The sequence below is a fragment of the Balaenoptera physalus genome, assembly GCF_965194825.1.
Source record: "Balaenoptera physalus genome assembly, chromosome: 4".
Lineage (NCBI taxonomy): Eukaryota > Metazoa > Chordata > Mammalia > Artiodactyla > Balaenopteridae > Balaenoptera > Balaenoptera physalus.
The window spans coordinates 36971438-36987386 of NC_138891.1; the positions used below are offsets into that span (position 1 = coordinate 36971438).

The following is a 15949-nucleotide window of genomic DNA, read 5'->3' on the forward strand; positions in this document are numbered from 1 at the left end:
TGGTGCATCTCCAACAGGAGTTCCTCCATAAAAATCTTTTGAATGTGCCAATGAATCTTGCATAAGCCCCATGACAGCTAGCATTCCAGTGTTCACGAATGCTAAGCTGAAAATCTTTATTTATTGCAATAATTCAGATATAACTTATAAATCTAACCACATTCTGTTAACTTAAAACTGAGGTTAAGAACTTCCTCTAAGGTAATTATTGGTTTCATACAAACTATGCACAGTATATCCGCCTTTGCAGAAATATGATGAGACACTCGATTTAGATCAGACAATTTACATTCAACACTCAGATAAGGCATTTGAGCCCTCTGCTGACAACAGAACTAGAAATTGACCGATTATGGGATAACACTTTGGCTTTCTAAATACAGCACTGCCTTTTCTCAGAAGAGCTCAAAAATAGACCAAAAAAAGATTTGAAAAAGATGAGTAAAAACCTTATATATTTCCACTAGAATGTTGATTTCTTTATATATTTTCTCTCTTAAAGTCTAACAGAGAGACACTTGTAAAACGTTACAGGTAAGGTGCTCTCCACTTTCACTTAGGCCCAAATCAAAGAATCCAAATGAAAGATCATGGCTATCTTTATGGAATCACATTCTAAACTCTCGACCTATATGTGTTCCTAGACATCAACCAAGAGACTTTGAAGATTGAGAGGAACCCAGTTGGATATTTTCACAGGTGAATTTATTGGTTTGTTTCCATAAAACTATAGCTAATTCTCTTTTATAATTATAGATATTTAACTTAGAAAGTTAGAAGGCTCACTGACATCAGAAAAAATTTTATATTACTGGGTGGATTTAGAAACTAGAATAACTTGGGTTTTACTCAGAGCAATAAATGACTATTGTGATAGTATCAATAGCTAAATTTCCACCACTCATTTACACTAAAAACTACATTCCCTAAACACATAACTTAGTCAAGACTCTCTGCTCCTTGCTTCTAAAGGATAGACTACTCTGAGGCTGGCAACCAAGAGTTTTGGGAAACAAGAGGCAAAGATATTGAAATTCAGAGACAAAAATCTGGCTTATAAAATAAAGCTTAAAGAAAGAACGAAATTACCGATAATCGCAAGTAATTAATTACAAAAATAGCAATTAGCTGGAAGAGCAAAAAAGAAACTAAAATATTAACTGTATTTTCACTTATGTAAATCTCTTGAGATTAATTTTCTGTAACCATAGCCCTATTAGTGGTATTTAATTGAGCTAATAAAAACTATTAAAAGGCAATAGATTAATACAGATGGTAATTTTTCCTTTTCACTTCAAGGCTGAGTCTTCTCCACTTCATCCCTTCTAAAATGCATTAAAGCCAAGAAAGAACTATCTACTGAGACTTCAGCTGTCATTAAGCTCTTGCCCTCTTTGAAAATAATACCAGCTCTCTTTAATACCTATAGGAAGCCATCACAGTTACTATTATTTCAAAGAGAGTAGACTTTTTTTAATGATGTAGTAATTGAATTCAGGGCAATAATGTAAATTAGCAGATTTTATACAATATTTCTCTTTTTTTAGAGGGTAGAATAATGGTCCAGACATCTAGAGGAATACTACTTTTCTGTAGAAATGAAATTGTAAACCTTACAACAAATTAACATGAGCAGGTGCTACTCTCAGATTGTCATATGTTCCTGGAAATCACGTGAGTTGTAGAAGGTGGGGGAAGTCAAGAAGCCCTAGTCCCCCATAGTGATGAGGGGTGGGGGAGGTCTTTAAGCCTTACAGTTCTCCCAGGTTTGCATTTCCATTGGATTACCTGGCTAAACGGTGCTTTTCTACAAAGGCAACTCCTTGATCTAGGACAGAGGTCTGAAGCACCATGCAGTTGGCAAACTATTCTATGCCATTTTATCTGAAATGTGGCAAATTTAAGATTTAGCCAAGAGACCCATGTCTGGAAGAGCTTGGAAATCTTCTGGTCCAAGGTACATTCTCTTAGGGAGGGGATGAGCATTCTAGAGAAGCGTACACACTTGCAGCTGGGTTCTGCGAGCCAGCCTTGACAGGCAGCCTGGCGGGGCTTAAAGCCCATTTATGTAATCAGACAGTGAAATTTCCAACTGCAATTTGAGTTTTGACCAAGCTGTAATAGGAGGGAATTTGTCCCTGGAGAGAGGGTCAGATGGGTTAATCACTAACATTCCTTCCAACTCTAGGACACAAGTATCCTTGACTCACTCACTCAATAAACATTTGGGAGTCTTTGTGTCAGCACACAAAGTAATTTTCAATAAATATCCTTTTTACACTACAGCCACCATATCTGTGAAGATTCCAACACAGCAGCAATTTTTACTGTAGCACATAGAGGGTAAAAATTATGGCCAAGCCTGTAACTTACATAATGGAGCTTGAACTTGCACTCATCTTCAATTTCATCTGCACTGTCTTCATCGGAAACTTCCCCTTCCTCTGCATCATCTCCAAGGTGATAAGGTAACTTCTTGCCCTGAAATGAAACAAAACACTCAATTTAAAGATGAAAATTCAGCAAGATAGGGGTATGGGAATTAAGAGGTACAAACTACTATGTATAAAGTAAGCTACAAGGATATATTGTACAGCACAGGGAAATACAGCAATTATTTTATAATAACTTTAAATTGAGTCTAATCTATAAAAGTATTGAATCACTCTGTTATACACCTGAAACTAATATAATATTGTAAGTCAACTATACTTCAGTTAAAAAATAAAATAGGAAATGAAAAATGAAAATTCACAATAGCCAAAAGGTGGAAATAACCCAGTGTCTACCAACAGATGAATGGATAAACAAAAAGTGGTATATGCATACACTGAAATGTTATTCAGCTTTTAAAAGTAAGGAAATTCTGACTCATGTTACAACATGGATGAACCTTGAGGACATTAGGCTAAAGGAAATAAGCCAGTCACAAAAGACAACTGTTGTATGATTCCACTTATATAAGGTACCCAGAGTAGCCAAATTCATAGAGACAGGAAGTAAAACAGTGGTATCCAGGGGCTGGAGGAAATGGGTGGTGGGGAAGATGGGAGCTGTTTAATGAGTATGAAGTTTTGGTTTTGCAAGAAAAGTGTTCTGTACATGGCAATGTGAATGTACTTGACACAGCTGAACTGTACACTTAAAAATGGTTAAGATGGTAGGTAAGTTCTATGTTGTGTGTATTTTACCACAATTAAAAATAATTTTTAAAAATTGAAAAATGAAAATAGACTGTCATACTGAGTGAAGTTAAGTCAGACAGAGAAAGAGAAATACTGTATGATATCGATGCAGAATCTAAAAAGAAATGATACAAATGAACTTATTTATAAAACAGAAACATCTCATAGACTTAGAGAACAAACTTATGGTTACAGGGAGCGGGGGAAGAGATAGTTAGGGAGTGTAGGACTGACGTGTACACACTAATATATTTAAAATGGATAACCAACAAGGACCTACTGTATAGCACAGGGAACTCTGCTCATATTATGTAACAACCTAAATGGGAAAAGAATTTGAAAAAGAATAGATACATGTATATGTATAAATGAATCACTCTGCTGTACACCTGAAACTATCACAACATTGTTAATCAACTATTCTCCAGTATAAAGTAAAAAGTTTAAAAAAAAAATGAAAATAAAATTTGTTATCCCCTTGCCAATCATTACTTCAGACTGACTTGAAGGCAGATCGCTTGAATTAGGGGCAAAACAAAGGGAGAAGAGACTTTCAAGAAAAGGCAGTTTTATTACTTCCAATTAAATACAATTAATTAGGGATACTATATTTACAAGTAAAAATCAGACCAGGCTTCTGTTCGAGAATATATGACTCGTCATAAACAGGCATCACCCAATCCCATGTCCTTAGAGCAGCTTGTTCTCCTGAGCAGGTTAAACGCGCCCTTCTCTCCTGCTGGCTGTGTCCTCTGCACTGACCAGACTTGCTTTTATGGACAATGCAATGACACTCCTGCCCAGCCAGAACATGCCCCTCGCAACCATTCACCAACACACTTTAGGAATCAGGGGCTTTTGGACAACAACGGGGAATTCTTATAACAAAATGGTAGAAAACCCAAGTTATAGAATTATACGCACATTATGATCTCAATGATATATAAAAACTCAGGGAAAAAAATCTGGCAAGAAATATGGCCCATTATTAGGAGTATGAATCTCTGGGTAACAGCATTATGGGTGATAGTTATTTTCTCCTTTTCTACATTTCCCAATTTATATTCAGAAAAAGTAAAAGTAAAAAAAAAAAGCAGAAGGCATGGCCCAGGGGCCTGATAAGGGCTTCTAGGACAGCTAACCATCTGTATCAGTAAAAGCATCTTACTTGTAAGCAGAAAGGAATATTAATAGGAAATTGAATCACTCCCAGAATCTTGGGGGGCAGAGGGGGCAGAACCAGACTCTGTGGCTAAGGGACCAAGGTCACTGTGGTGAATCTAAAATACCCCCAATGGTTCCTACTTCTTGGTATTCATGTACTTCTATAATGCCTTCCCCTTGAGTGTGGGCTGGACCTAGTGACCCCATTGAATGAATGGAATATGCAAAAGCATAAAGATGGGGGAAATTCTTTAAACGTGGAAGGATGTTCATATGCTTGGCAGCCAAAAGTAATGATAAATTTCTAAATATCATCCCAGACTACTACCCAGGCTGACCTTCTCTAGACTAGAGCTCCAGTGACTTCTGTTGTATATTCCTGCTCTTCACACCGTGACTGGCCCGCCTTCAGCACTCTGGATCTTCCCCTCATCCACTTCTCCTCCCTCCACAGGACCACCAGCACAGTCTGATTTTCAGAGAACTCTCCCTCCCAGTTTCCTGCATCTTCCCTGATACCCAAAGCTCTTGACCTAAAGGGCTTGGCAAAGAGATAGATTCAAAGCTGCTTAAATCATTTATGTAATGAAAACAAAATCTATATTAAGAATCCAAACTCTTAGAATTTGAATACTTAAATATTTCCTTCAACTTACAAAAGGATGGTTATAGGTTTAAAAAGGTGGTATTTAATTTGCCTTCATACCCCTATGTAATATATTTCTTATTTGTATGTGCTATCTGCAAAGTAAAAACTACATTCTTTTCCACAGGAATATATATAGCTATAGATATATAAATGTAGCACTAAGCTTCAAATCCCCTTTACTTAAATGTGGCAGTAGGTGGGGAAGCAAGGAGAGAAAGTTGCCATCTAGAGTATTCACAAGGCGCCCTCACTTTCAGTCCTTTCAAAATCCCATTAAAAGACATCAGGGCCATATCTTCTGCCAGCTTTTTCCACATTCCTGGTCTTTGAAAGATACTTTATACAGGCAGATAGGAAGAAAAGCAACACCACAGAAGATTGTTTCTTAACGCCTCTTATGAACAGTGTTACGCCTGAGGAAAATTATAGAATAAACTTAGGTAGAATTTTACGAACTTAACAGTGGTCCAGTGTAAACAAAGAATGACCTAGGAGTCCCCTTCAGATATACATACTATTTCATGCAGGAGTCACACTCAAGAATTAGATTAATTCCTCCATGGTACATGGAAATATTTCTAGAGACTGGAACCATAGCCATCTCTTAGCTTTTAGCTGCATGGCCCCAGGACAGCGGTAACTGCTCTATGACACATCTGTAAAAGTAAAATGCTTGGACCAGATAAGTTTTCTTTCAGTAATGAGTCTATGGAAAATTACTAAGTTCGTTATTATTTTTGTTCAAAAGCAAATTTTTGTTTAATTTTTAGGAGATACATACACACACAGTTGGCCCTCCGTACCCAAGGGTTGGTTGAATCCGCAGATGTGAAGAGCCAACTGTATTAGTCCATTTCATATGAGGGGCTTGAGCATTGTGGATTTGGAACCAAGCCCATGGGTACTGAGGGACGTGTGTGTGTGTGTGTGTGTGTGTGTGTGTGTGTGTGTGTATACACACACGGTTGGAAAGTTTGTGTGTCACGGTTATAATAATAAACAACTTGTCCATCTCCAAAGTGGTAAGTAGCCATTCAAATGCTGCCTTTTGGATCACAGACTGCTCTGATGCTAAAGGAACTTAGGAAAATCCGTTCCCTTTTTGTTGCTTCAAATGGGAGTGTGTTGGTCCAGAGATCTAAGAAATCTCCTTAAAGTTTGGAGAAGGTTACTACTAGCAAATGGACTGCAGCTGCTTTGAAATACCCACAGCCCACATTGCTGCCACTCCTTCCAACGAGTGCCTCAGGTCTTCTGGCTTCAATTCATCCTGGTGCCCATTAGCCCTAGGACAGTCTATGCCCAATGATCCAAAGCTCAGTTATGCAGAAGGGATTCAATGAGTTCATATCAAATATTCCTTAAGTTCCACTGTCCAAATGAGAAGTATTTCAATCAGATGGACTCATTCTGCATTTAACCTTCTGACGCTTGGCTAAAGACCATTTGGGAACATGGAAACATTTACAAGGCTATAAAGCTGACACTGAGCTTTCTAACCTAGCAATCAGTTTTCACCACAAGAGACTGCGTTAGCAAGACTTCAGGAAAATTGACCTTAACGTTATTTCTCGCATTATATAATTGGAGCTTTTATTCAAAATGCTTTCACACGTACAAATGCCCAATGACACCCCTTTGATGGATTCAGCCTATAACTCTCATTTAACTGATAGAAAAACAGGTTTTGACCCATTCTAAAGATGAATACTTTCCATCTTTCCCATTTGCTGTCCTCTCTTAAAGCCCCAGTTAAAGTCTTGCTATGAAATTACACTATCTGACTTTCCGGTGCCTCCTCTGTGATATTTGGTTTTTGTACACACCCTTTTTAAGTAAAATATAACCCCATTTGATCATTAATACTCTACTGCTTTTCCTTAGGTTTTTAGTCTCAAAACAATACAACTATCCAAGATGCTTTTAGTCCAAACACACAAAATTAACTGCAATTAAATAAAATCACATCAGCAATCTGAGACCACAAGGAGCTGTCTTTCTGGCTATTCCTTGCATTAATAATATTCATTTCAGGTAGTAAGTTTTCTCCCTCAGAAGATCTGTTTATGAAATGCCATTCTATTCACCTACTGCTCCTCCGCAAACACACGAATCCTATGGGGCACTGTGTCTGAACGTGTGCTCTACTTTGAAGCGAGCTCTTCTCACTTACATAACCAAGGTTGACCAACCGTGAAGACTTTTTTTGACAGACAGTTATTGGAGCTTGAAATGGCAGAGAAGAATCTGAAAGAAATGCTTTTGGATACGGACACATGTAATCCAGGGCTCCCGTACACAGACCCCTCTCCAGCGTCAACTACTACAGACTAAAATATTCAGTATTTGGTTTACAGTATTGAGGTTCTCACTTCATAAAAACAAATCCCAGCATACGTGGTCAGTCAGTAACAAGCTTTTTCTGAAGGTATGACTATAAATAAGTTGGAACAAGGTGCATGCACAAATCTAGACAACCCTTCATATATTGACTATTATTCTCTTGATAAACCAGTTTTCAGTCCTTAAGGGAGGGAGGGCTTAGCAGGTCATTAGTGCCTTTTATTGCATTCCTGAGGTAATTACCTTCACTAGGATTTTGCCTTTCAAACTTTGAGGGCTTGGAAGCTGCTTGGTCTCTCCTGCGTCTACAGATGACAGGTCGAGTTTGTCTCGGAATATTCCTTTCAGGTACTGAGCAATTTTCCTTTGCTGCTGGACACTGCAGTGATTCTCAATGGACAGTATGACCGGGAACCTGAGAGAACAGCAGCACATTGTAAAGGTGTCGAATACAGCAACTCACAGGGACTTTTGAAAATTATTCTGTATTCATTATGTTCTTACAAGCCTGGTGACAGTATTTGTGAGAGAGGTGATAATTAAAATGCTTCTAAAATGAAAAAGATGAGAGATGCGTTAAAAAAAATAACAAACTCCTCTGGCCAAATATATTTTACCAGGCATAAGGGGTGAACAAAATACCAATCCATATGAGATGACTTAGTCTAATATTTTGTAGCTCTATCTCTCCCTCACACACACATGCACACACACAGTACATATATTTTGTCTCTTTTACAAGGAAAAATAAAAGAGAAAATTTTGAGAGATAAGAAACCTAAAGAAAGAAAACTCATAAGGTAATTTTGTATTATTTATTCAAAACTCTAGAAACATCTAGGAGACTACTATCATTAAATGAAGATATTTACTCTAAAAATATATATTCAATACACAGCTTAAAAATTACTATTGAGGATAAAATAACACAATGGAATTTTGTGTTTTATAGCGTCCTGTGTCAGGCATTTCAAAATCATTTGTATAGAATTATATACTAGTCTTTACTTTCAGAAAGGAAAAAAAAAAAGTCAAGCATTCACTCTCCTCCAGCACTCAGGGTTCTGTGCAGAGAATGTGAGACCCCAATGGAGCGATTAGTACAGACAGCCTTAGGAACCAGCAACGATTCCACGACCTTACTCCTCTTCTGACTTTGTTTTTTCCTCAGAAAAACAAATTCAGGCTTATTTCCATTTTTTTTTCTAGTTTCCATCACATATCTTCTGAAGTACTAGGCAATATATTTTTTTCTGGAATAGTCACACCAATATTTAACTTGCCTAATACGTCTATATGGAGAAAAAAATTTATTTACGCGCTTGTATGAGAAGCACAAACTCCACAATACAGGCTGTGACCTCCTGAAATTACATTCTATCCTCATTAGTAAACCTGATGCCAGAGGTAATACGAGAGATGAACCTTTGTGACTGAGGTCGGTTTGGTTACCGGACTATAATCTGTTTGCTCCTGTGTCCTCACATGGGTTTTACCCCAGAGTGTTAGAAAGAGAGAAAAACAGCAGACTAGCAACCCTGAGCTGTCTGCGCAGTCACGTCAGGGAGTTCTAGCAATGGATTTTTAAATTATCAATCTGTTTATAAAAAGGCTATCAGTGTCAATGATGCTTGGTGTATGAAGCAGTGCTTCTCGACAGGGGCTGGGGCGACTGTGTGGCACCCCTTCCAAAGGGACATTTGTCAATGTCTGAAGACATTTTTGGTGGTCACAATGTTGGGGATGGGGGTTGCTACTGGTGTTTAGTGAGTAGAAGTCACAAATTTGCTCACCATCCTGCAATGCACAAGACAGTTCCCCATCACAAAGAATTATCTGATCCAAAATGTCAATAGTGCCAAGGTTGAGAAACCCTGGTGTTAAGATGCGACTAAGGACTTCCCTGGTGGTCCAGTGATTAAGACGCTGCCCTTCCACTCAGGGGGCGTGGGTTCGATCCCTGGTCAGAGAAGTTCTGCGTGTGGTGTGTTGAGGCCAAAAAAAAAAACCACACATGAAACAAAACAAAACATTTTCAGTTTGGGACTTCCCTGGCAGTCCAGTGGTTAAGACTCTGCGTGTCCACTGTAGTGGGGTGCGAGTTCAATCCCTGGTTGGGGAACTAAGATCCCACATGCTGGGCGGCACGGCCGGAAAAAAAAAAAAAAAGATGCAACTAGAACTTAAAGCTGCACTTTTAAAATGTGCTAAACAAGCTTATTAACTGTTTTAATTTGAAGTGCTTTTCTCCTAAGGATCCCCAGACTTTAAGTAAGCATAGTCAAGTCACCAGAGGGTCCTCCGAAGTACATAGACAGGAGGTCTTCTCAATGCCCTACTTCACATGTTGGAAAATAACGGCAAATCACTTCATCAACTTGGCTAAGATTAGTAGCAATCAGGGTAAAAAGATCCATCAGAATTTAGTACTCGGATTCTTCCATGTGGAAGACACCACAAACCAAACCTGCTATGCAGCAAGTGTCTCTCATCAGAACAGCACTTTAACTTCATATTTAATTAATGAGAAGACGAAATGTTAGAAATTTTAAAGGCTACTAATGTCTATAAAATTAATTTCATGCAATTGTAATTTTAATTTGCCTCTTTTAATGCAAAAATCATTTCTTGAATGTCTGGTATATTGCAGGCACTGGCTAGGCAATAAAGAATGAATAAGGGGGAGTTCCCTGGTGGCCTCGCGGTTAGGATCCTGGGCTTTCACTGCTGGGGCCCGGGTTCAGTGCCTGGCTGGGGAACTGAGATCCTGTAAGATGCACATAGCAGTCAAAAAAAAGGGTGGGGGGGGGGGAAATAAAGTTTTATTTTTAATTTCTTTTAAAGATGAATGAATGAGACATAGCCACATATTTTCAAGGAGTTCATGGTCCTAACTACTTAAAAGGAGGCAAGTCACCAACAATTGCAAGAAGGTGCTGTATGATATGATAGAAATATGTTGAGTGCTAAGGACAGCGAAAAGCAGCATTTAAATCAGTTGTAGCCTTGGTAAGTTTGCCAGAGGGACAACGCCTAAGCAGTCTTCTAGGATGAGCAAGAATTGGGCAGGTGGAATAATGGAGATGAGTGTTTCAGACAGAGAGAACGGCACAGGTGAGGGTAGGGTCTGTGAAAGCACTGAGATCCCTAGGGACTCCGGAAGACAGTCAGTGACGGCAGAAGCCCAAGTCTCTGTGGAGCAACAGTGGGAGACAACACTGGGAGACAACACTGGAAGAGCAGGAAGAGGCCAGGCCTTGAAGGGCACGGAAGGCATGACCATGTACAACAGGGAGTCTTTGAAGGACTTCAAGAATCACAACATCAGCTTATATTTTCAGAAAGGAACATACTACACCAGCGTGGAGGAGATACCAAAGAGAAATGAAAATGAAGAGGAGGCAGTGGAGTCAAAAGATAATGTAGCAAGTAGGACTGAAAAGATTGGCTGAATCGAGAGTGGACTCCCAGTTTCTAGGTAAAGCCATTGGTAAACAGTGCTAGCCTCCTAACTTGAAGGAAATGGAGCAAGGGGACGCTTGGCGGAAGGAAAGGCTGAGTTGAGTTTGGGGTGGCGGCCCCGTGCTGTTAGGAGTCTTATCCTCGCTCAGTGTTGAGGTTTCCCCAAACCTATTACAGTGTGCCTGGCTTAGAGTGGGTGCCTTTAAATATCTAAGTAAACGTCTGCATAAATAATGAAATTTGTTAATTTTCAGGTACCTATGGGATACTCAGATGAATTTGTAGTAAGAAATTTTCAATATATCTCTGAAACTTAGGGAAAACGTTCTGGATATATAATGGGCAAATAACCAAAAAGTAGACCAAGGACAACAACTTAGGAAATAGTGACCATTAAAGGAGTGAGGAAACGGACTAGAAGACTGTAGGCTAAAAAAAGAGGTCGAGAAGCAATGGCAGCAATAGAGGAGAGAATGCTATAATAGAGGCCCCCCAAAAGCAAGTATTAAGGAGAAAATTATCACCATTATCAAATGCCAAGGAGGGGTCAAGCAACATAAGGACCCCAGGCATTTCAGTATACATAGGACATCCAGCAAATCTGGAAACCAAGATATTATTATTTTATTGTACTGCAATATAATCCCAATAAGCTATTTATTATGTATAGTAACCTGTGTTTCTAAACTTTGTACTCTGTACACCTTGGCTTTAGAAATTCTGAGGTCACTCTTTGTAAGAACATGCTTCGAGGAGGCAACATCTTGAGAGAGAATGGGGTAAGGAATAAAGGGAGCACAAGAAAGTATGTACATGCGGCCCTTGTTTGTTCGGTGTTTTGTTGGGAAGGAAGGAGAGAACCAGGGCAGGAGAAAGCGAGACGTAGACTCCAAGGAAGTGTGTGGCTTGGTGGCCGTGTTACATCAGGCAGTGCTCCATGTGCCAGCTGAGCCTGGCTCCCAGCTGCTGCTCTACTTACTCGTTCTTCACAAAGGCATGCTTGTTGATGGTCTCCACGACATCTCTGAAGAGGATCTTTGAAGTGAGCGTGTAACCGTGGTGTACGACCGGCTCTCCGTCGGGGCCATCCCAACAGTCAACTGCCAAAAACAGAATGTCACATCAACAACCCAAAGTTTCTGGTGTGTCCTGATAGTTCTGGAAATAGCAGACAAGTATTAAGTTTATTGTTTGAGCTTATACATGTTATGATCATGACAAAGATGTCAGACCGAAATGAGTGTTCTGGCATATTTATCAGAATAAGGAATTAGAGATTATAAATGATTTACTGCAAGTGCTTATAGTTAACAAAGAGGTCATATACATAAGCAGCTTAGCATTTACCAAGAACTCTCATTAGAAACTGATCTAAATCCAATCGAGTATGCCTGAGCATAGTGATATTTCTTAACAGGTTGTTTCTCTAATTTTACTTCTTCTTATTCAGTTTACTATAGTCTTTTAATGTTTCAATGACCCTCTCAAATCAGTAATCGGGTTTTTCATCATTGTCCTCCTAAACTCATTATGTTTCCATTAGATTTATTTCTATTTGATTAATTCGACAGTAGTTCTAAAATAGCATTGACTTCTTAACTTCGAATCTTCAGGCCCTGCTAAGATTTATGTGAATATGGACAAATGATTTAATAATTTAAAGTATTGCTTCCCCATCCATAAAAGGAAAACTAAGAACAGGACTTGAATCATAAGTTTGAGTGATCTATAAGTACATGAAAAGTCGATTATAAACCTGCATGGCACACAGTAATCATTATTGTCATTGATACTATTGATACTGTTACGTGTATGGACAACCTCGCTGACCCGCAGCTGGAGAAAGACCGCAGCTTCCTCACCATCCTCCCCAACTTAGAGTTTGCCTTCTCTTGTTTTATACCTTGCCACCGGACTAATTTCTCAAAACACTGCTTTCTCCATGTCACTACTTTGCTCAAAAGCCTACTCAGTGCATAACATAGCATCCAACATATAGTATGTACTCAGTAGGTCTATGTTAAATTTATTAATAAACAGCCTATAGCAGCTCCTGCTTGCTTAACACCAAGGTCCCTATCTCTGGTGCTAGAGACTGGCTAGCCATTCAACTAAGCCTGTTTTCTCTCTCGCCCTAGCTCACAGCTAGACTACAGTTCCCAGCCTTCCCTTACAGTAGGACATGGCCATTGAAATGTGGGCAGAAATGATGTGCACCACTTCCAGGTCTGCTTTATGAAACCCTGCCCTCACAGTTATCCATGCCCTCTCTTCTGCTGTGAGTTTGGAAGTCATGTGCTGAAGATGGCACAGACACAGAAGGAAAGAGCCTGTACCCCTAAATCACTGCTTGAAAGAGTCACCCATTAAGAACAGCTATTTCGGACTTCACATAAGAAATAAACTTCAGTTGTTTTAGGGCACAGAGATTTAGGCTTAACTGTTAAAGAAACTAGTTAATTAATATCTTAGCTCCTGTTTGACAAGTCAAACTTATTTTCTCCTACTTCCAACCTCACAGACTTATTCTTCCAGTTAGGCAAGCTTCCTCACATACGATCCTACTTCCATGCCTTTGCTTCTTTCATTTAAGGTCAACTGAAGTGCCCTCTTTCACTTTGCTTACCTCAGTCTCAACCAAGGGTCAAATCCTTGATTAAGGATTTAGATCCTAAACCAGGATCCCCCATAGAATTTTGCCAGCTCTCATGCCATTGCCCTTCCTTATGACAGGGGGTCACAAATTCAAATACCAACAAGAACCTAGCAGGTCACATAAATAAATGTAGCAGCCCAACAGGAAATGTGTGTCTAGATGAGGTAACTATTTCTCACTGTCAGTCAATCATTCCTAAGTAGGAATAAGGACCCAGTTACCAGATCTGAGAAAAGTCAAAGGTCTCTTTCCTCTCTCTTTCTGTCTCTCTCTCTAGATAGATGAGAGTTGGGGGGGGGGGGGGTTCTGTTCCCTAACTAATACAGTTACATATATCAATTAAATACTGCCTATTAAAATATCCTTGGGGGGGGCGGGAAATGGAAAAAGGAAAAGGAGAAAGTATTTTCAAGGTTAAAACCATTGGAATACTGGAAACAAAGTTTAAGAACAAATATTTTGGGATGCTATCATACAGTGTTGTACTGTTCCTTTGGGCCTGTAAATGAGGTCAAACATATAAAGGCATCTTCTCGGAAGAGAGGCTCCATCCCTCTTTTGACATGTGCTTGACATTCTTTAATTTGTCTTTGGATATAAGTGTGAAAAGAATAAACAGATGTTTCAAAAGTATGTAACTTAAACAATATACCCCAATTTATATCCCATTTTGGAAGAAAAAGGGCATAGGAGGGTTTCTCATAAATGAGCTAATACATTTTCAAAAAGAATGCAAAGTAGACGAGGCAATGCCACAGCTGACTTGATGATCATGTACATATAAAAATATCTCTTCATAAGAAACTACTTTGGTAATGAAAGAAGGAGCCCTTTTGCTAACATTTATAACACAGGCAGAATATGCATAGTTGAGGATGGTTCTCCTAACGTTCACTTTTTAGGTCTACTTAATCACTTGTCTGTTAAATGAGGATAGCAACATCCCCAAACGGTGCTGCCATCTGAACGCGTGGCATCCATAGCCAAGTTCAAATGGCCATGAAGAGCTCCTGTAAGAGCTAGTGCTATGATGAGAATGTTGGCAAAGTAGAAATCCTCTAACCACTTTCCTAGCCACAAAATAGCCAGGCCCATTTTTTCAATCAGACCACATGTTAGAAGCCCCCGAAAGCACCCTGACAAACAGCTGGTCAGATCTGAAGGCCAGCTAAGAGACTAACATGACAACTTTTCATAGTCTTTTGAAACTCAAAATGTTCCACCCTGATAGTGCTTCCAGAGATAACAGGAAAAGTTGTAAACCGATTACAACAACAATACGTCAGTTCCATAATGAAAGTGAAAATCCCCTGGACAGAACATCCATATTTATAAAGCAACTAGGGCTGAAAATCAAGGGAAATGAAAGGCCGTGTAAAAAATGTCATCAATCTGATTTGCTGGCAAACCCACTTCACCAACAAAAGACTTATTCGTCTTCCCCAAGACACCATATATATCCTGACCGAGGACATTGTTGCAGCTGAACTAATGGAGATGGAAAACACAGTATTATCAAAATAGAAGGTTGAAAGTGGAGAGATTCTTCAGGTCACAATACCATGAAAAAACTGTCCAGAATCATTACTCTCCATCTCTAAGAACTATACTTGGCAAAAGCTGCTTCAGAAAATTATCTGTGGGACCTGAAATTTTTAATCCATTACCTGCTACATTCTATAAATCAGGTTCTTTAACTCCTAGCTGCAGCTGTTTAAGAATAAAAACAACTTCATCCAGAAGTAAGGTAGATAAAGCACCACTGGGTGTATATAGATTGGTGCCTCCAGGTCCAAGCTTGAAGTGTAAACTAAGATCTTCAAATTACAGGGCTGACAGAAATTGTCAGGAGAGCATGAAAAATCATGTTATCAAGTTCTAAAGTCTTCAGGAACATCTAGATATTTAGATGCCAAGCCTAATCACAAGTCAAGCAAATGCCTCCTGTTAAAGCCAACCTCCTCTCTGTGCTGTGCATTGTGCTTCCTAGTCTTCCTTATGTGACCTGATGGCCCTTATTTGATCCCCCTCTTGGGCTGGTCATGTCATTCAATGCTTGTTCTTCCAAAAACCCCAAAGGCTTCCTGGAGAAGCAAAGTGGGGGAGTCAGACAACTTGGGTTCAAATACCAGCTTCCAAGCTTCCTAGCTATGGGACCTTGAGCCACCAACCCTACCCCAAGTTGGGGTGCCTCCTTAAGGAGATTATTCCATCTTCCTTAGTGTTGTAAGAATTAAAGAAGAATGTATGGAAAGCACTTAACCAGAACCTAGCCCACAAAAGGGGACGAAATCATGGTGGTTTCCCTGTTCCTTCCCAGTATATTCAAAGCCAAGGTGACAACCATAGTTTCAGACAGGAAATAGAGCAAGTACAAAGCTGACCAAGTCTCTTAGATAAACACAGTATAATGCTTCTTCTCAACAAAACCTTCCAGAAATAGCAGCTTGACTTTCACTGTCTAGTCATAGATTATTCCAATAGTGAAAA

The 15949-nt window shown here is 39.3% G+C and overlaps 1 protein-coding gene across 1 annotated transcript in view; it reads right to left on the bottom strand.

Moving 5' to 3' along the window:
- PLCH1 (phospholipase C eta 1) overlaps positions 1-15949 on the bottom strand; it is a 235356-nt gene that overhangs the window by 51196 nt on the left and 168211 nt on the right. The window contains 3 exon segments of the mRNA XM_082459515.1: positions 2374-2481; positions 7585-7756; positions 11783-11903. Coding sequence (XP_082315641.1) covers positions 2374-2481; positions 7585-7756; positions 11783-11903 — 401 coding nt within the window.